At 42.8% G+C, this 21,464-nt stretch overlaps 2 protein-coding genes across 2 annotated transcripts in view; one reads left to right on the top strand and one right to left on the bottom strand.

The window, feature by feature from the left end:
* The window catches only part of LOC126469864 (COMM domain-containing protein 4), a 555,575-nt gene that overhangs the window by 130,402 nt on the left and 403,709 nt on the right, over nt 1-21,464 (bottom strand). The window lies entirely within an intron of this gene.
* Nucleotides 5,475-21,464, top strand: part of LOC126470899 (uncharacterized) — a 66,754-nt gene continuing 50,764 nt past the window's right edge. Inside the window, exons 1-2 of the mRNA XM_050098962.1 lie at nt 5,475-5,648; nt 13,697-13,759. Of these exons, the coding sequence (XP_049954919.1) occupies nt 5,475-5,648; nt 13,697-13,759 (237 nt within the window). The remainder of the gene's footprint in view (nt 5,649-13,696; nt 13,760-21,464) is intronic.

Genomic DNA, 21,464 nt, shown 5'->3' with positions numbered 1-21,464 from the left:
GCTGGAGTAGAGTACTGCATGCATTTTCCACTGGTGTTGTCATGTAAATGTCGGTGGAAAATGGTACCTGCTTATCAGGGCTGCTCGGCATACTGAAGGCTTATTAGTAGAGTAGTTACAGAACTGTGGCTAATTTTTTTTCACCTGATATGATCCCACTCATCTGACTCACGCTTACAATAAACAACAAAATGAAAATGTTATTGAAGCTAATTTCATACTATATTTGCCAAGTAGCTGTCGTATTAATCCAATGGTGTAGGCCAAATGAAGTAAGATTTTCTCCTACATATAATTTTGCATATTATTTGGTATACTGTACACGCAACGGTTTTAAATGAATGAAGTTTGCATTCTTAAAATGACAGTTAAGAACACAGAGAAAATGTCTCTGCACGCGAATTGAGTTGCGGCATGCCTGTCACCAAGGGACTGGGATATCGTACGACAAAGATGAGGTGTGAGGAATGGAACATTCTTTGGCGGTAAGGATAGCGTTTGTAAGAAATTCTACCTGGTCATCGCAACCGGGAAAATGTTGTTCATCGAAGGTTGCACGGGAGAAGCAAAGCCCCCAGTCGGCCTTAGAAAGCTGCAATTTGGGTGTGCACATAGGTGGTGTAAAAGAAGAGATGACAGGCAACTCGAGATAGTGAGACAGTCTGGGGTGTGCAGAAGGAGCAGTCCAAATGGGAATAGGTGTGAGTGGAGTCTGAAAGGAACATGGGTGCTCCTGTGTTAAGGCAGATGAGAAAGTGATTGAGCAAGTCTGCCAAGAGGGCATCTCTCTGGCAGGTTCCGGGCAAGTCCCAAAGGGAGAGAGTTGCCCAATAAGCTGAAGGAAGTTTGCCCTGGTGACTTCGAATGACAGAGGGATGTAAAGGGTATGAAGTGAGGGAGGAAAATGTGGACTGCAACAGCTTGAAACCGTGTAGTCAGGGAGATAGGTTGACTATGAACATCATCATCCTGGATGAGATGGGATGCCGTCCTTGGGAGGAAGGTCAATGCGAACTGGAAAAAACTGCGAATGCTCCCAAGTGGTCAAGAGGACGCAATTTTGTTTCATGTTGGTCTGTGGAGTCCAGAGCAGAAAAACGGTTGGTGGTTCGCACCGACGACATGGAGGTCGGTCGTACGAGGGTATCACGTGGCGACATTGCCGAAGGAGAAGACCGTTTGTCTTTCTTTGATTTCTTGGAGCCTTTCTGGCTGGCACAGGAAGACTCATATTTCTTGGCTGGAGGGCCACACTCTTCGTGGGAGTATTCCTTCGTCCTTTCTGGCCCACCGGTTGTGTAGCAAGTGATTTCGCCTCGTGAGGCGAAAGTACAGAGGCTTTTTGCACACCTAGAGGAGGAGACGGGGATGCTAGCACGACACTGGGCGATTTCGCAACTGCAGCGCTGAATTTGAGGTAGCACGTTTGGGTGGCCACGTCCTTCGTGGAGCGAGATGTAGCAAGAATAGTACTGTAAATGCCGCATTTTGGAAATCAGGGTTTCTGAGTAGCCAACAATCAACACCCAAGTGACCACGTAAGGCACTTTTTCTTTCATCCGGATTTCCTCGACAGCCCGCCCATCGAGACACATGGGACGATCTCGGGAGGAAGCGGTATGGTCGCCAATGCAGTTGATACTGTGAGGAGGAGGAGGAGGAGGAGGAAGCAGACACGCGCTCGTGAGCATCCCAACCACAGGTTACACATTTGGCCAGGTGTCTACAGGACTCTGCTGTGTGGTTTTAACGTTGACACTGGTAGCAGCGCCTTGGGTTTGGAATGTATGGTTGGACTGTGATAACTTCATAGCCCGCTTTGATCTGTGATGGAAGCACCACTCTGTCAAAACAGAGAAACAGAGTGCATGTAGGCACTGACGATGCATTTATCTTTTTCATCACCCGATGAACTGCAATGACGCCCTGATCAGTGAGGTACTTTTCGATTTTTGCCGCAGTCAGACCATCGAGCAGCCTAGTGTAAATAACACCACAGGAAGAATTCAGCTTTCGATAGGCCAAACAGGATAGCTCTGGAGGAGCGAAGCTGCAAGCAGTTTTTGTGCTTGAGAATCAAAAGTAGTCTCCAAAAGCAAAGAGCCATTGTATAAACTAGAGCAAGATTTGGCAGGGCCAACAACTGCATCAACACCTTTCTGAATAACAAACGGATTTACTGCAGCAAAGGACTGACTGTCTTCCGTATGCGAAACCACGAGGAACTGTGGTGCAGATGGGAGGGTCTTTGAATCGTTAGCCTCATTCCGTTTACGTTGGTAGACATTGAATATGAACTAAATGATTGGCTCATTGCGAGAAAATCTCCCATGATTGCAACCGTCTCTGATGGCAAGCCCCTACCAACTGGGGACCCCCTTCGAAAGGAGGCACACGCACAGCAGGTGATTATTCACGCCTCAGGTCACACCTGCCCAACACCTCACAGAGGGATCAATTGGCAATTTGTGAAAGTAATAGCTCAGGCAATCACCCCTCCCTGGGCCTGGCCTGTACTGGGGGCCCGTGTGAACCCTTCCTGTCAGCCGGCCGCGGTGGTCTAGCGGTTCTAGGCGCTCAGTCAGGAACCGCGCGACTGCTACGGTCGCAGGTTCGAATCCTGCCTCGGGCATGGATGTGTGTGATGTCCTTAGGTTAGTTAGGTTTAAGTAGTTCTAAGTTCTAGGGTACTGATGACCACAGATGTTAAGTACCATAGTGCTCAGAGCCAAGCCTTCCTGTCAACCCAGGGCTGGGAATTACGTGTTACCCAGTCACGTTTACGAGCGCACAGGGAGAAAGAAGAAAAAGAGGAGCCTCAAACGACGAAGTGGAGGAAGGTTAGGAGAAAGGGAACGAAGAAAGAAAAAAGGAACGGAAAACAGTGGAGAGACATGTTCCCCAAGGGAGGGGAGAAAGAATAGCAAGAGGATAGACATGCAGCATGGAAGGGAATAGGTGTTGCGACGACTGGGGCCCTGTGGCAGCCAAGCACCAACAGGCCAAAAAGAGTGGCGAGACCCGTGGTGGTCTGTACTGTCTCTTATACATGCGCCATTTCGCTGCAATAGCGCTGCAATTAAACGCAGCTACGTGTCGAACACTGAATCTCCATAAAAAGGGTCGAGGTTAAAGTTTAAAGCTTTGATAAATTGATTTCTAGATAGTGATTCAGTTCACTTAACCAAGATGGCCTTCTCTGACAAGTATGCTATGATCGCCCGCAGCACTACGACACAGGATGTTATATTGTCATTCTTTAAGACTAGCTCCACAATACATATGATACAAATAGAACGGCCCATTTGGCTGCTTTCTTATCTCCACATTCGTCTCATGCCCCATCAAGGCAAAATATGTATGAAATATTATAGGCCAATGTCTGGTACATCAGCTACTATAGGAAATTTACCTGTGAATTTGTGCTGGAATGTTTACAACACATCAGGAGAGAATTGGGTTTTTTTCTAACGTGTCACGACAGGTGGAAACTTTATTTTACCACGATTAATTTACCCAAGAAAATGCTGTTTTGCAATACTGCCGGCAACTTTGTAAAACTAATAACATGTACAATAAATTTAATTATTCTAGTTACATTATTTCGTGGAATATGTTATGACAACATCGATGAGTTTTGTCTTCTGTGGATTTCATCCTTTCACAAGTAGATTTACACAGAAAATCAAACACTAATCAATTATTATCTTCGATAGCTTTAAGCAGGTATTCACTCTCCAAAATTCATCACAATAAAGCACAGCACAATTATCTCATGTTCCAAAGACTGAGCATGCCTGTCCATAAAATATGTTTCCTAATCAACACACGTTAATAAAAATTTTGCACACCATTTCAGTCTTTCACATCTCATGCAAAAAAAGAGTTGAATCAAATGCTTTTCCATTTATCACAAAACCATATAGACCGCGACGTGTTTGCCAATAGTTTGTTTTCGTTCTGCATACATGTTGTTCAATATGTATCATGTATAAGACTGTTTGTGTCTCCATACTACCGACATGCAATCTCAAGAATTCACTAATCCCAGCAGTGCATCCTGTAAAACTCTGTTACAACCTTGTCTCTAACAATGGATTCTTCTACATTTTAGTTAAGAACCGACTGATCTCCTCTCATTTATTTTCCAAGTACAACAAACCACTGACCCAAGACCAGAAAACAGCACAGTATATATAATGTACTAGCCTCCACTATAAGAGAAGCCATACAGCCATCTTGAGTAATGCTTGCGTACCTCCTGGCCTATAATGCGTCTTGACTATGTAGCCACTTTCCCACTAGTCTGGAACAAACATAAATCTACTTTTCCACTGGTCCATTCAGGAAGCCTTCTCCACCACAGCCTCCTCAAACAATACTATAACCCACATACTGGTACCGCCCCCTACCTTGCATCTTACCTATTCAACACAGCAACCCTCTACCCAAAAATCCTCCATTACAAAACAAGGCATCTGACCTACCCTGTCAATCCCACCCCAAGCAAACGCTTGCCCCACCCCCCCCCAAACACTAATATCCCTTCCCCCATCTCCCTCTCCTTCTCCTTCTCTCCACTGCCTATTCACCATGGCACAGACACATCATTTGCTGAACCACCCTGCCACCCTCCCACCCACTAACCCAATCCTGCTGCACACTGTCCCTTCCTGCCAATGACTGCTGGCACACCCAACCCACCAACTCACAGCAACCCAACCCAACCTGTCACAGTTACAAACACTGACCCAAAGAGGCTCTCTTACCTCCCACCAACACAGCCCAGTGCACACACCACTGACCCACACAGGTGTGTTTCCCCACTCTCTTGCAACCAACATAGGCATACACATCTCTGTGCCCTATCCAGAAAACCTCTTACCCTACCTGGCAAACACCTGACCCTACCCGGTAAACCCCCAACCGAACACTACTGGAAAACCCCCAACCCTATCCTACTGGCAAACATCCAACCATATGCAGCAAGGAAGGACTTCTCAACAACAGTCCTCTCCAGCAACCACCTACCCAGCAGATCTCTTTAGGCAATCCGTTTCCAGAAATCCTTTTGTGGCAGTGTCCATTTCATACTGAGCCAGCGAACTCTACAATGTCAGCAACTGCATGTTGTAGTATCAGAGGCGTTCTCTTATTCCTGAAGCGGCTTCTCCATCTAATAATCTCCTGTGATCCTGCACTATACAACCTACAACATTCGAATCCTCACACTACTCACTTACTGCCTCATTTCCACACTAACTCAGTAATCCCTGCTAAGGTTTGACACGTGCTGCCACCTGAGTCTCAAAACCAGCACTAGCAGGGCTGTATATCGTCTGTACAGATATCAAAGTTCACTTTCTTGTGTGTTAATTTCCACATAGTTCATTCTATGTAAATTACGTTTGGAAGCGTTTCCTCTACTTTGTGCTGTCAGAGGGGTGTTAAACGACGGTGCTACACAAGTGTACATGTTAACTTACCAGGTGCAGAGCTGGTGGCTACCAGGGCGGCGTCTCAAGACGCCTGAGGCGTGGGTCGTGGCGCGGCAATCTGTGCCGCCCCCAAGTCCCCACTTTAATCTGTGCCGGCCCGCTGCCGCCACCGCGGGAGTGTCTCGCTGTGTTTGTGTGAGGGCGGGGCGGGTAAGGGGGAGGGGGAGGTGACTGCCCACTGACAGATCGGAGGTGACTCCGCCCTGCCCCGGCCTGCTGGGCCAGTATTTAAACGGCACCAGGCCCGCCGCCGTCCCACAAGTCCGCCGGACGCCGCCCTCGAAGCCCAAGGTAAAGCAGCACTGCGCCTCTTTCTCCGCAGCACAGCTTCGTCACGACGCCCGTATAACACCCCAGTATCTAATTCGAAGCATATTAAATATTCAGGGATTGCTACAGAGGTACCGTCGATATAGGCACCCACAAACGCCCATTTCTGTATTCATGAATGGGAAAGCAAGCCAAGTTTCATCGTGTGATGGATCAGGACACAATTATAAATTATTTTGTGTATGTAGTCCAGTACTTGAATAGGACTTCGTGTGCTTCAGTCCTCTTGCTTAAAAAGGTTGATGCTACATCCGAAATAACGAGCTAATGTTAAAATAGATTAAAACGGATACGATACTTTCCGAAAACGAGCCTTGGCATAGCAGTACCATAGTACAATCAAACATAAATGTTCGTTTTTAACTGCCGATTCCTCCACCGAAACAATGAAACAAAGCCACATGAATCAGCAAAGTTTTATCAGTCTGTTACTGCAAGAATTCTTTAATCTGTTAACATTTCGATCAAAGCTGATCATCTTTAGGTCCGTCTGAATTAATAAGATGAACATAACTCATCAGCAAAGAGCAGTGCGAATGACGGTCGCATAAGAAATGCAATTATCGAATGCGTTATCTTTGAGTTTGAGAAATAAGCCGGGAGCGCTCGAATGCTACCTCTGCACCGCTTTTGGTGTGGTGTAACTATTGCATTTAGTGATTTACTTTAATGGAGTGATGGCCTCCACTAACATGTTTAAACCCCCATCCCACCAGTCTGCCGTCCCACATTGGTAATGTGGCCACTGGAACTATCGAAAACCTTAGCTATATTTCCTGTTAATGATTAGAGAATATTTTCTGACGTTATAACGGGTTCAGACCAGTCTACCACATGAAACGTATGTGACAAGTCCAACACAATTTATTGGAAGCAGTTGGAAGCAATTGGTTTCACATATGTATATAGCACTGATGCTATCTAACTCACACTCCATACTTCGCCCATGCAGCCACTTTATCCATTTTTTCGTAGGCCCGGTCAAGATTTTTGACAGAGTAGCACCGTGTAAAAACCTACGTGACCTCCGCCGGCATCTTAGCAAGTATAAATATTTATATTTTCAGTAGGGTGCGGTTCACAACTTGTAGAAACCTAATGGAAAAATCCCTACTTTACTACTACAAGTTGCTGTCGGTACCTTTATTATTGATACTAGTTTTCACTGTATCTAATCATCATCAGAAACAGGAAATCTTTCAATCACAGATCTGAATAAACGTATGGCCATTAGTCCCGCTCTGCACACGTTAAAATGCATACTGAACATCAGGACCAGATACCGATGTATAAAATATTTTGCTAGCTTGTGCTCCACAGTGATACGTAATATATGACAGAAACAGCGAGAGCTGCTAGGTGAACTGCAGTTTACAACCAATATCAGTCTTACAGATCATCTTCAGATACCTAAACCCACACGAAACAGGATTAAGTTCGATTCCCATGTGTTAACTTTCAGACTCCTGCACATGCTGTAAAAGATCGAAATTTATTATAAAATAAAAGCAATTCACCTAGTAAATGTCGGTTGTGTCTACATATAATGAATTTCAGACGGATACATAAACCTTAAACATTGTTCACCAACTAGAACCAACACATTAGTCGCGAGGGAATTCAGCAATCTTATTCCTATTTAAAAAAGGTATATATTGTTTATTTTATACCTCAGATTGAAAAAAAGTGTGCAACTGAGACAGAAAAGTAGAAAGTATATAATTTTTTGAACTGTTCAGGAGCCTTGTGCATCAGGTTCTGACGCTCTGCCTTTGCGTTATGTAGAATGGGAATGTATATATTAACAGAGATACTGTAATTGACGCAGATTTGGGACAATCTTAAGTTGCAGTAATAATAACGATTTTAGTAGGAGAGGGTGGTAGTATATGATTCTCAATAACCGAATATTGATCCAAATATAATTGAAAACATACATGATTATACAGTTTCAATTACTGCAAAAGATTTCATCATCACATTCGAAGGCACCACGCATTAATTAAACAATTATTTTTAGTCTGCCGCTAACGAAGAAAGACAAAATACTCACCGCACCAAAGCCTTACCCTGAATATAGCTTCTGAAACCCTTCGCTGGCACGGGTGCGTCGTGAGAAGCTACGCCAAAACCAACTGCAAAGATTCTTAACTTAAGAAAATACTTCCGTATCTAATATTAATAAAGCTGCAAAGTATGGAGAGTGTACAGTTCAGCACTAGACAGTGTCGAGACTTTAAATTCTCCGGTTTTCAGTAGCAAGGCCGTACAGGGGTGAGCAACAGCAGCCAAAGACGCGTCTTGCCTCACAGCGCAGACGCCAGCGAAAATTTTAACAACAGGATGCACCCTAGACGCTCTGTGACTGTCATCCGGGCCGTAAAACAGCACAACGGAACCCTCAAAGTGGGCTGGAGACGGACGACAACTGGGCCTCTACATAATTTCCGCTAAAAGTCACGTTTCTTGTTGCTCTCTCTGTTTTAAACATTTGCAAAGCATTTTCGCGGCGCGCTTAACAAATAAAAGCGATGCGGGTCCGGTTTACAAGTGAACTGACGTTTCACCAACAGTTGTGTAATTAGTAAAATGAGGTGCTGGACGGGCTATGAAAATGTGCACAGTTGACAAAGCTTTAGCAGGAGGTAGCTGGTGTCAAATGAGGGACAATCGCAGAGCATTCGCCCTCGCCGACGACCGTGAAAACGTGCACGGAACAAAGGAAGAGAGAGTTTAACGTCACTTAGAGATAGAAAAAGAAAAACATTGTAGTTTCCATTTTATATATTCATTGTATACGGTTTTTTTTAAACTATCAATTGCACTACAAGTAATTTTTCGTATATTACTAGCAAATGATTATTTCAAGCAAACATCGCTGTTCTATGAATGCTTGCGATCTCCCCCTCATGACTACTTCTGTCATAAGTATTTGGCTGACTGACAGGAAACAAGTATCTTTTCTTTTAGAAACAAAAGGACAATTCCCGTATTGCAGCAAGTCGTGGGCCAAGAAAAGGAAGGTCAAAGTATCCTACGGTACTAAAATTTCCTACAAAATTACGTAACACACGTGTTCACAGTAAAGAGGAGCAGGTCAGTGAGTCCCATATGTTCTGGAAGGCTCGGGCATACTTCCTGTTGTAAACCTTATTTAGCCTGTAATGTACGAGGGGCGTTCAGAAAGTAAGCTCCGATCGGTCGCGAAATGGAAACGACTATGAAAATCCGATAAAGCTTTGCACAGATGTGTTGGGTAGTGTCTCTAGTATAACCCCAGTTAGCATCACGTCGCTCTTCTCATTTCTGAGCTCGCAGTGAGTGCGTAAAGATGTCTAGAAAATAGTATCTGCCGCCAAGTACGAGGGCCTGGTGAGAAATTTCGCCTGAAGCTAAACAGCTAACATTACGTAACTGTCGTGCTGTTTCGTCTTCACGACAATTCTCAGCCGCATTCTGCAGGGGCAATGAAGATGCTCCTGCATCGTTTTCAAATGGAAATGTTAGATTACCCACAATACAGTCCGCAATTGTCTCCCCCTGAGTTTCATCTCTGGTCACATGAACCGCTGTCTTTGAAGACAACATTTTGACACAGACAACGAGGTGTAGGCCAGCGTGGAGAATTGGCGGAAAGCACTGGCGGCTGCCTTCTATGATGAGGCTATTGAAAAGTTGGTACAACGCTATGACAAAAGTCTAAGTCAGAACGGCGACTACGTAGAGAAGTAGCTGAAAGGTGTAGCTAATTGTTACAAGTAAAACATTTCTGATGTTCACTGTGGTTTCAATTTGGCAATCAATAGGAGCTTACTTTCTGAATAGGCCTCGTATAAAGATGGGGTTGGAATTCGACCATATCCTTTTCAAAGGAATCATCCCATATCTCGCTTTGATCGAATCGATGACGACGGAAAATCTAAGTCCTTCCGGAAGGCAGTTTAATTCCCCGCTTCTCCAATGCGGGTCCATTCTCTTAATCACTTCACTACGTCTGACTCGTTCTCCAGTTCCCTTGTTCGCCTTGATCACAGGAAACTCATTCGGGAGCGGTCATTAGGACAATGTTGTCGAACACAAAATTTAGTAAGTCTGCAATGTTTTGCGATAATTAGAGAATGGTCTGAAGTATTCGAAAACATGTCCACGAATTACATGGAGTTGTTAAAGTAATAGATCAAGTTGCTCAAATTCTTTGAGTATTACAAACTTAGGCGCTTTTTTTTGACAGGAAAGGGCAAAGAATGAGGCCCACAAACACACAAAATTTCGCTCTGTAGTTAATTCGCGGAAAGCACAATACATTCCCGTACGAATAACGAAAGAATTAAAATGATAAGTTACAGCCTAAATACTGATTGCGTACGGCGACGAGCAGACAAACTTACGACATATTGGTTCCCCTTCTTGCGTTACTACAGTCTACATTTAAATTCGCACTCTGCAAGCAACTGAAATGCACGCAGAGATTGCTTCCTAGTGTACCACACCTTAGGGTTTCTTCACATTCCATCCGCGTATGAAGCGCGGGAAAAATGCTAAAATGCCTTTGTGCGGATTGTGTGTAGTCTAATCTTGTCTCAGTGGGCCGTATGTGAATTTTATGGGGCTGCAGAGTATTCCTAAATTCTTTACTTAATTCTGTTTACTGATCTTCGTGAGTACACTTCCGTGGGATAACCGGTGTATTTTCTTCAGACGTCCACCAGTTCAGATTTGTCAGCGTTTCCTTGCCGCTCTCAAGAATCAAACAAACACTTGCGATCATTCGTGCTGCCCTGTTTTTGTACACGTTCAATATGCACCGTTAGTCATATTTTGTAGGTCCCCTACTTGAGCAATATTCTAGGTTGCAGTAATGGACCCATAAATAAAATGTCACGTACTTCCCGGTGTAACACACAGTTCCTGCCAAGCGCGCAATACGGAGCCAGAAACAGTCTCATGTGAATGTTTTATACCTCTCCAATATCATCGTAATGTAAACAGGCCACACAGAGCGATGAAAGAAAGTCAACTCTCACAAATCAGTCGCGGTGTTAATTATACGGTCTTGCGTATATTCACCAGAGTTCACTTATGTAAATCTAATCAGGACGGATAGGTTCTTCTGAATGCCGATCGAGTCCTGTCACATGACATGAAATAGTTGTAACCATCTGAAAAGGAATGGTGATTTTATAGCAAACAGCTTATATTTAATAAACAGCATGTAAAATATACCAACTGTTAGTAAGTGCATCACAGTAAATACGAGCGGTTGGCGACTGTTTTGTGTATGCTGTCATTTAAAGGAATATCTTTTCCAAAACTAAAAATGTCAATTACAGTTCTGCGTACAACATATGTATATTTTTACTGGTCACAGGAAGAACTACGCCTAGGTACCCGCAAGGAACGTCGACAATATGTAAAGTTAAATAGACATATTAAATGCTAAATTTCCTAAGCACAGTTTTCGAATAACGGATACGCAAAAAATGTCACACGATAAGGCAGATGAAGAAACGTACGTACTGATCTACTTCATCACTTCTTCCATACGATATAAGCTGATTAAACTAACAGTACGATCAGAAGAGGTGAAAGATTGCTTCTCGTCATGAAATTTATCTTTTTACCGAACCGTTACAAAGGGTAAGAATACGGTGGTTGGAGGTATGAACGAAATGAACTCTTCCTTTGCTTAGATCGAGAATACGATCAGCACAGCATCCAACAGCACCTATGTCCAGCTCGCTAAAAAATATCTAGCTTAAATCAGCCGTAGAACATGTAAATTTTCCTCCTATCTACGTAATTCTGTAGCTCTCAATTCGTTCGAGCAATCAATCATTCATGATAGGAAACACAGTCATAGCTCAGTTACTCAAAATGATTCTGAAATTTTACTTGTTAGAATGAAACCAGGCGATGATTCTTCTTCTCTGCAGGCTCGTGCTTTGCGGCAGTCTGCTAATCTGTACAAATAAAATGCCTCGTAATTTTGGGAGCGTTGTATAATCAGTCGGGAAACCTCATATCAAGCGGATATTTGGCTTTGATGAAGTTTAACCTTCCGAAGAAGTAATGGAGCTCTTGGATTATTAAATGCAGGTTCGTATCCAGTCTTTCGGAAGTTCCCTTCTGATTAACAACTACGCAATATATCGATAAATATCATTAATTCTCAAATTTCAAATACACACCTTTTATTTGAATGAGCAATCTATATATATTTCCTTTTAATCGTACAGTTCGTATCAGTTATCTTCTGTGATAAATCTCAATAATCAGATTACAGTTCTTCCAAACCAAGCTCAGGCTAATCGGCACGAAGACAATCTCGGAAGCTTTTTTCTTCTTTTTTTTCCTAACAACCACCAGAGAGTGTACTACAAAGAATACTTATGCGCTCATGGCATAGCTATTGTATGAACTACTTTTCGCATGGATTCTGCGAGTATTAAGATAGAAAATTAGTAAACGTCATTCAAGGGTAGAAAATTATCTGAATAATTCATCGAATATAAAGAGATATTACAAACACCAAACCTCAGTGGCCAAGCGGTTCTAGGTGCTTCAGTCTGAAACCACGCGACCGCTACGGTCGCAGGTTCGAAGCCTGCCTCGGGCGTGGATGTGTGCGATGTCCTTAGGTTAGTTAGGTTTAAGTAGTTCTAATTTCTGGGGGACTGATGACCTCAGATGTTAAGTCCCATAGTGCTCAGAGCCATTTGAACCATTTGAACTTATGGACAGTCGGCTATCGAACTACTGAAAGCAGTTGTGTGCTTGTGCACACGACTTCCTTTGTAAATACAAGTATGTAAAGCACAAAAAAGTTATAAGTTATGTTGATAATTTCATAGTAGGTCACACTGACATGGCTTGATGTAACCTCCCAGTCTCAGTCTCTCCCCTACCTCTTTTTTATCACACAGTAACACAATCTGTTCATTCTGCGGGTATATATTACATTTCGTTTAACGAAACTGTTTACCGCATATTTTGCCGTAAAATATTAGAAATTTGAAACAAGAAACAACAAGGTAGAAATTTTTTCACATTGACCAAAAAAAGGTAAAATTTGCATGTGCACTTGAGTTTTGTGATTTATATGCTATTAATTAAAATTGTATCTAAATAAATAGTGCCAAGCGGAATTTCCTGTATCACACTTATTGTATGTTCAAGTTACCGCGTTGACAAATGGCTCTGAGCACTATGGGACTTAACATCTGAGGTCATCAGTCCCCTAGAACTTAGAACTACTTAAACCTAACTAACCAAAGGACAGCACACACACCCATGCACGAAGCAGGTTTCGAACCTGCGACCGTAGCGGTCGCGCGGTTCCAGACTGAAGCGCCTACGACCGCTCGCGCGTTGACAAGGCTGTAGCGCTAGAAGAACAGGCACCTCTCACCAATAAGGATTCTCGCTGTGCAGCTTTTTACGGATTGCACGTGTTTACATGTGAAGGAAACTAGCTTATCCTTGGCGCAGTGTCGTATAGTATTTCGCAATCAAGAAGAGGCTCAGTTGATGGACATGACTGTACTTTCTAATGTTGTTTATATTACCTTGCACCCTAAGCGCTTTGTATCTGCTTTCTTCTCTCGATATGGGAAAGCGTACAGTATCATACAAGAAGAAATAAAATATGACGAAACATAAAGTTTTAAGACGACATTCTTAACGCTACTGAATTCAAATGAGACAACAGGAAAACGGATAGTGGTAGTCCAGAATACTACTGCTGTAATATGGTAAAAGAGCGTTGGTTGGTGATGTACTTGAGCAAACGCCTGCTAGTTATGTAAGCCCGCGCTGCAACTCGCCGCGACACCAGGCAGGCGCCTGAGCCCTCTGTCTCCGTGTTGCAGATGCCGCGCGCCGTCGCCTGGGCCTGGATGGCAGCCGCCGCTACGCTCGCCCTGGCACGACAGGTAAGCAACAGCAGCTGTCTCTCCTCTGCGAGTGCGATCGCCGTCGGACTGACGTTCATCGCTCGGCGCACACGAACTAGTATCAGCCACGGGTGTTCGCAGAGATCTTTTCAATACACGCACGGCGACATGCCGGCGATAAGCGCGCGTTAGTGATGAGTCGGAAGACAAAGTCTGGACGTAACCGGAAGGAAGCTGTGATTACGCTAAATCGTTCACGCCTGTACTACTATATGAAGGTATGTAGTCGTTTAACGTCTTTACCCAGAATCCTGAACAGTACTTCACCATTTTACTTCAACTTTTTACTCGACACTTTAACGTTTGGACTGACACAGGCTATATATTTTTAATATATCTATATTTACAGGGTAGTCCGTTGATCGTGACCGGGCCAAATATCTCACGAAATGAAAGTCAAACGAAAAAACTACAAAGAACGAAATTTGTCTAGTTTGAAGGGGGAAACCAGATGGCGCTATGGTTGGCCCGCTAGATGGCGCTGCCATAGGTCAAACGGATATCAACTGCGTTTTTTTAAAATAGGAATCCCCATTTTTAATTACATATTCATATAGTACGTAAAGGAATATGAATGTTTTAGTTGGACCACTTTTTTCGCTTTGTGATAGATGGCGCTGTAATAGTCACAAACATATGGCTCACAATTTTAGACGAACAGCTGATAACAGGTAGGTTTCTTAAATGAAAATACAGAACGTAGGTACGTTTGAACATTTCATTTCGGTTGTTCCAATGTAATACATGTACCTTTGTGAACTTATCATTCCTGAGAACGCATGCTGTTACAGCGTGATTACCTGTAAATATCACATTAATGCAATAAATGCTCAAAATGATGTCCGTCAACCTCAATGCATTTGACAATACGTCTAACGACATTCCTCTCAACAGCGAGTAGTTCGCCTTCCGTAATGTTCGCACATGCATTGACAATGCGGTGACGCATGTTGTCAGGCGTTGTCGGTGGATCACGATAGCAAATATCCTTCAACTTTCCCCACAGAAAGGAATTCGGTGACGTCAGTACCGGTGAACGTGCGAGTCATGGTATGGTGCTTCGACGACAAGTCCACCTGTCATGAAATATGCTATGCAATACCGCTTCAACCGCACGCGAGCTATGTGCCGCACATCATGTTGGAAGTACATCGCCATTCTGCCATGCAATGAAACATCTTGTAGTAGCATCGGTAGAACATTACGTAGGAAATCAGCATACGTTGCACCATTTAGATTGCCATCGATAAAATGGGGGCCAATTATCCTTCCTCCCATAATGCCGCACCATATATTAACCCACCAAGGTCGCTGATGTTCCACTTGTCGCAGCCATCGTGGATTTTCCGTTGCCCAATAGTGCATATTATACCGGTTTATGTTACCGCTGTTGGTGAATGACGCTTCGTCGCTAAATAGAACGCGTGCAAAAAAAAAATCTGTCACCATCTCGTAATTTCTCTTGTGCCCTGTGGCAGAACTGTACACGATGTTCAAAGTCGTCGCCATACAATTCCTGGTGTATAGAAATATGGTACGGGTGCAATCGATGTTGATGTAGCATTCTCAACACCGACGTTTTTGAGATTCCCGATCCTCGCACAATTTGTCTGCTAATGATGTACGGATTAGCCTCGACAGGGGCTAAAACACCTACTTGGGCATCATCGTTTGTTGCAGGTCGTGGTTGACATTTCACATGTGACTAAACACTTCTTGTTTCCTTAAATAACGTAACTATCCGGAAACGGTCCGGACACTTGGATGATGTCGTCCAGGATACCGAGCAGCATATATAGCACACACCCGTTGGGCATTTTGATCACAATAGTCATACACAACACTATATCGACCTTTTCCGCAATTGGTAAACGATGCATTTTAACACGGGTAATGTATCACGAAGCAAATGCCGTCCGCACTGGCGAAATGTTACGTGATACCACGTACTTATACGTTTGTGACTATTACAGCGCCATCCATCACAAAGCGAAAAGAGTGGTCCAACTAAAACATTCGTATTTCTTTACGTACTACACGAATATGTAATAAAAATGGTGGTTCCTATTTAAAAAAACGTACTTGATATCCATTTGACCTGTGACAGCGCCATCTAGCGGGCCAACCATAGCGCCATCTTGTTTCCCCCTTCAAGCTAGACGAGTTTTGCTATTTGTAGTTTTTTCGTTTGACGATTATTTCGTGAGATATTTTGCCCGATCACAATCAACGGTCCACCCTGTATAAGAGGCAATGTCCGACTGACTGACTGCTCACTGACTCATCGTCGGCCAGCTCAAACCGCTAAGGGCAGAAACTTTAAATTTGCAGAGGGTCTTGATCTTATACCATAGGCGTCGTTTAAGAAGGTATTTTTCGATATTTCTTTCTTGACAGGGTGAAATAGGGACTGAAAGGTTTTTTGAAAATATATCGCTATTAATGCAATTCTGAAGCTAGAGTTTCGGAAGTCGGTATTTTGTTTCCCGTTTCTCGGTCAGAAATAAAGAGACACATGGTTCAGGATTATTGGAAATTTAACGCATATGCGGGTGAACCAGTTGGTGACATTTTTGTTGAAAAAAAAAACATTATTAAAGAACTACTAAAGCATTTTAAAAACTACATCTATGAAAATTGGTATTTGTCTTCTAAATAAATATGTGTTAGAGGATGAAGTTTTCTATGGAAATAGCACCACAAGTATTCAAAAGGCAGGATTAACAACGACCTCCGACTCTAACTGACAAAACTCTTTCTGGACAGAAATAATTACGGAAAGATCATGCTTCTACATCCTCAGTTAGCGTGCAAAGTTTAGAAAATGTAGTTTGCAAAAACAACATAAAAACTGGATTAAAGGAGAACAAAAAAAATTCTGTGCGGATCATACAGTCAACGCGAGCGAAACAGTGGGCGCTAAGCTAGTGTAATATATAAACATGTATGTAATGTATAAAGGAGAAACATTGTCACGAAAAATCTGGAGATGTTCTTGATCAATTAACTCCAGATTTTCACACGATAGTCTCTAATGAACCGTCTGGCGGACATGTATAATGCTATAATGGGTAAAATGTCATACAATTCTTGACTGATTTACTTCAAATTTTATGTGACACTTTAATCAATATTCGGACGGACATAGGTTATATATTTTTTCCAACAAGAGTGTACGCATTTTCTGTTAAAGCCGACTGAGAGAAAGAAAATACTGTTCTGTGCTCTGCTGTTAAAATGTGCGGTTTGATATTTCTTGCGGTCACTTTTAACTACGATAGCATGACATTCAAACCATTAATCAAATTGTGTTCTCCCATTACACGTACTTTTAAATAAAAATCTATACACAACAATATCTTGTTTTTCTTTTTTTCCTCGCAGTCCGCTTACACAGCTAATAGGATATCTCTGATTATGGGTCATCAGCTTATACTGCTATGGAATGTGAATTGGCAGTAGCATTAAACAAGATTCAAAATCATAGAGAAAGAGAGGGAGGATGGACAGAGAGGGAGGGAGGAAACGGACAGAAAAGGGGGATGGAGGAGGTGATGGGCAGAAAGAGGATCGAGAAGGAGATTAGGATGTATATTCAATTAGCACACATATTTAACAATTGCGAAGCATTGTCCGGTTCGCTAGTACTAACAGATTTTAATCTTTTATTACGGACACAAGATTTGTACGTTCAGATGAAAGGTCCGTCCACAGGGAGCAAAGAGTTGACCGGTTAAGGGTTTAAAGTTTTGAATGGTCACATTCATGCAAAAACACCACTAGGTCATAAACACGAACTAGCTTGACAATGACTCTTCCCTGCATCGTCTCTCTCCTGATCTGATTTCACGATAAAACCGAGACAAAACTTTTCAATACTTGAAACCATGCGGTTCTTCTTAATATGACCATGGTGCTCCTTGCAAGACGTACCCTATTTCAGGATATTTCTTCACCTCATCAGTGAACAGTTTAACATCCGATACGGCTTCATTAACGGCAGTCTGACAACTGCTGCTGGGGCAGCGAACACTGCGAGATCTCTGCGAAGCAGCAGTGGTTGGCGAGCGCAATTCTCTCGCTGCGAGTTCGCAGCTTCACCGCCGTAGTGTGGGTGGCTCCATTGTTCAACGCGTACTGCTAAAACGCGCGACGAAATGACGCAGCGAGCTCGCGATAATAAATCGCTCGTGTGCGTCGAGCCTAAGGTCCTAACTTGCGGCGTTATCGCGACACGACAGCCGCCACGGCGCTCCATTTTCCACGGCCGCTTTAAAGTATCTCCTAAAAACAACGCTCAAAAGCTTAGAAATTCACATGCGGCTTAAATCTCTGTAGTACCTCGAAGCAAGTCAAAAGTCCTAATTTGAATCGGGGTCGGAAGTAAAAGTTGCAATTTTTTTTATGGCTGTAATTTTTCAGGCTTGGACACTTACATCACAAAAACAATTCAACTCACTGAAATCCGATATTTTTCGTTTACTATCAAATAACTCGCTCGGTAACGGACCCTTCCCAAGTTTCACATTACAATTTGTTTGCTACATGTAAGCTTCGGAAAACCAGCCCGCTCGCTATCGTTGCCAACGAATTTAAATCAGTCTACAGTGTCGAACGTTCTCCTTATGCGAGACTACATTTTCTTCTCACTTTGTGCCTCTAATTCTTCAGTACTCTTCCGCAGTTTCCAGACATGTTCTATAAATTAATTCTTCTCTGATTGTCGTGAAACAGCTTGAATTTTAGAGTGCACTGCACGAGCGCTGTTTATCGTTTTTTTTCTTTTAATGGCGGACCTAATAACAAAATTTTGCAGTCGTTGACACCCTAAAAGTACACCTTTTAAAACTGTTAAGTACCTCATCTAAGTTCAAATACAACAGCAAATTTTTCATGATATTGTCATGTATTTCAGATAGGCAGGTGTACATGAGGATGCCGGCCGGAGTGGCCGTGCGGTTCTAAGCGCGTCAGTTTGGAACCGCGTGACCGCTACCGTCGCAGGTTCGAATCCTGCCTCGGGCATGGATGTGTGTGATGTCCTTAGGTTGGTTAGGTTTAAGTAGTTCTAAGTTCTAGGGGACTGATGACCTCAGTAGTTAAGTCCCATAGTGCTCAGAGCCATTCGAACCATTTTTTTGTACGTGAGGATGAGACGGGACAAAAGGCCATCTTCAGACTAGTCTGGATTTTAAGAAAAAATAAAAAATGAGGACTCAGTAAATGATATTTTATAAACAGTATTACATAAAGAACAGAGTTACAGCTTTAAGAACATAACTTCGACACACATTCTAAGGGAATTATTTGGTTTCTTCAACTCGTCCAACGCGGTGTTGTTCATTATTCGAGTCTATTCCTGTATTTAGTTTTTGCGCAGTTGTGGTTAGTACACAGTTTTTCGTATAAGTAGGAAGCGACAAGTGGTATCACAATTTTTAACGCTCCCTCACCTCATGTACGATAATGATAAAATAAAGAATCATAAAGATTGTTACTGTTTTGTAACCTGTGATTTATTTTACAGCTTCGTCTGTAAGTAACTATCAAAAATTCGACTCTCACACTTCACTCACGCCGACAAAAAAAGGTGCTCAAATAAATCTTATATGAGTCAGGGCTGGAAAGAATTGACGGAAACGTTGTCAATCGTGCAAATACCGTTAAGATGGAACCGTTACCGGAGACTGGAAGATGAGTAGGAGTTGCCGATTGTGGAGGTTCCCATAGCTTTATACCTATCACATGTCATCAGTTTCGTCTTTCACTACAAATATTGTAATTTACTGTTCCAAGCTCCAACCTAGCTACAGGTACTTATTAAACCGCCGCTCTCCGCCCTCGACACGCCAACCGTTTCACATCACGACTTTTACTTCGTGAGCCCTGTTAACAGATCTGGCGATACAAACAAATCATTTGAAAGAATTACAAAGTCATTCGAGAAGCGTTTCCTCCATCAGTTATTACCAGTTATACATATTTTATCCGGCGTGACCAAGAATCTAATATTTGAATACATTCACGCAAGCTTTTGAGTTTAAACCCAGTTTAAGAGCGATATACGACGGCTATCCGGAACATAATTCCGTTAACGCGACCACTTCCGGAAGGGGGATGTATGCCGGCACCGGATTAAATCCGCCTGGTCTATTAACAGCGAGAGGTCGGTAGATCAGACAGCCTGATTTGGCTTTTAGGTGGGTTCCCGCATCACACTGGGTGAATACCGGGCAGGTTCCCTTGTTCCGCCAAATATGAAATACGCGAAGGATGAAATTTCACGATGGTAACAAAAGTAATCGTTTGTTCGTAGTCAGCAATGAATCGCTACATAACATTGAAAAAATTGTGATAATCGGCATTCAGTATATCTATACCGCAGAACTTCTTTCCGCAGACTTTGGAGCATTTTTCATGAGATCAGAACCAAGAAATTAATGTACCAAAAGCTATACACTCGTTGGGTTCTAGACGACAGCATTTTACGAGAGGGTATTCTGCACTAGTTAAGAGGTTTTATAAATGCTTAAACCCGAAAATTAATTTCATAGAGAAGTAATGAAAAGGTAGTTTTAATATTTTTCTGAAGAACTTGCTGTAGCCATTGCAGTATTTTAAATACAGCGAAACAGAGGATATTTTCCGAATAGTCCTCGTATTATTATGGATACTTGCAACTGCAGACTCCCCCGACAAAAGTATTACGCACTCCCGTTCCCCAGGAGCCCTAGCAACTCGTGTTTTGGACCTGGATAGCTTAGCAGGTAATAACAGTGCCCACGAGTATGTAGGTTTCGGGTTCGAGCTCCAATCCGATACACAGGATAAATCAGTTAGAAAGTTTCAGCGTCTTTAGGTTTGTTAGACGCTTCCAGCGCCGTAGATACAGAGTTTAGAAGGGAGCAGAACGTGCGTCATTTGCAGTCATGTGGTTGGTTGTGTTGTGACACTCAGAAATTGCTCATTCCATACTCTGTTGCGTGCAGAGCGTCTGATTCAGAAACAGAGCGAATGTATATAACGAAACAGTGTCTACAGACTGAGGGTCTGTTTTGTTGGGTGCCGGCGGCTGGTGGCCGAGCGGTTCTAGGCGCTTCAGTCTGGAACTGCGCGACCTCTACGGTCGCAGGTTCGAATCCCGCCTCGGGCATGGATGTGTGTGATGTCCTTAGATTAGTTAGGTTTAAGTAGTTCTACGTTTTAGGGGACTGATGACCTGAGATGTTAAGTCCTATAGTGCTCAGAGCCATTTGAACCATTTGTTCCGTTGGGTGCGCTCTTGTTTTTGTTATTTGCTATCACATATACAAGAACCAATATTAGTTCTTTCTGCATTCGATGCAAGTATTAAGATCAAGCCTAAAGGGGAACGCTGAACACTTGACAATGTAAACAATACTTTCTTGAAAATTAATTATGGGTTCTCTGTAAATGGCCTATCACTGAAATTAGATTAAACACACTGCGCGCAATTCAGCATTGCACAATGTCTTACCACACCGTTAGAAGTAAGGGATTAGGAAAACCAATATATGAAACAGAATATTCTAAATTCTTAGGTGTTTATATTTATGTGAACTTTAACTGGGAGTCACGTGTTGCATATCATCTTACACGTCTACGCGCTAAAACTGTGGCGTCACGAATAACAACAAGTTCTAGGAATGACGATGTCCAAAAA

The sequence above is a fragment of the Schistocerca serialis genome, chromosome 1, assembly GCF_023864345.2.
Source record: "Schistocerca serialis cubense isolate TAMUIC-IGC-003099 chromosome 1, iqSchSeri2.2, whole genome shotgun sequence".
In the NCBI taxonomy this organism is placed as follows: Eukaryota; Metazoa; Arthropoda; class Insecta; order Orthoptera; family Acrididae; genus Schistocerca; species Schistocerca serialis.
This window is presented reverse-complemented; position numbering and strand designations above follow the sequence as displayed.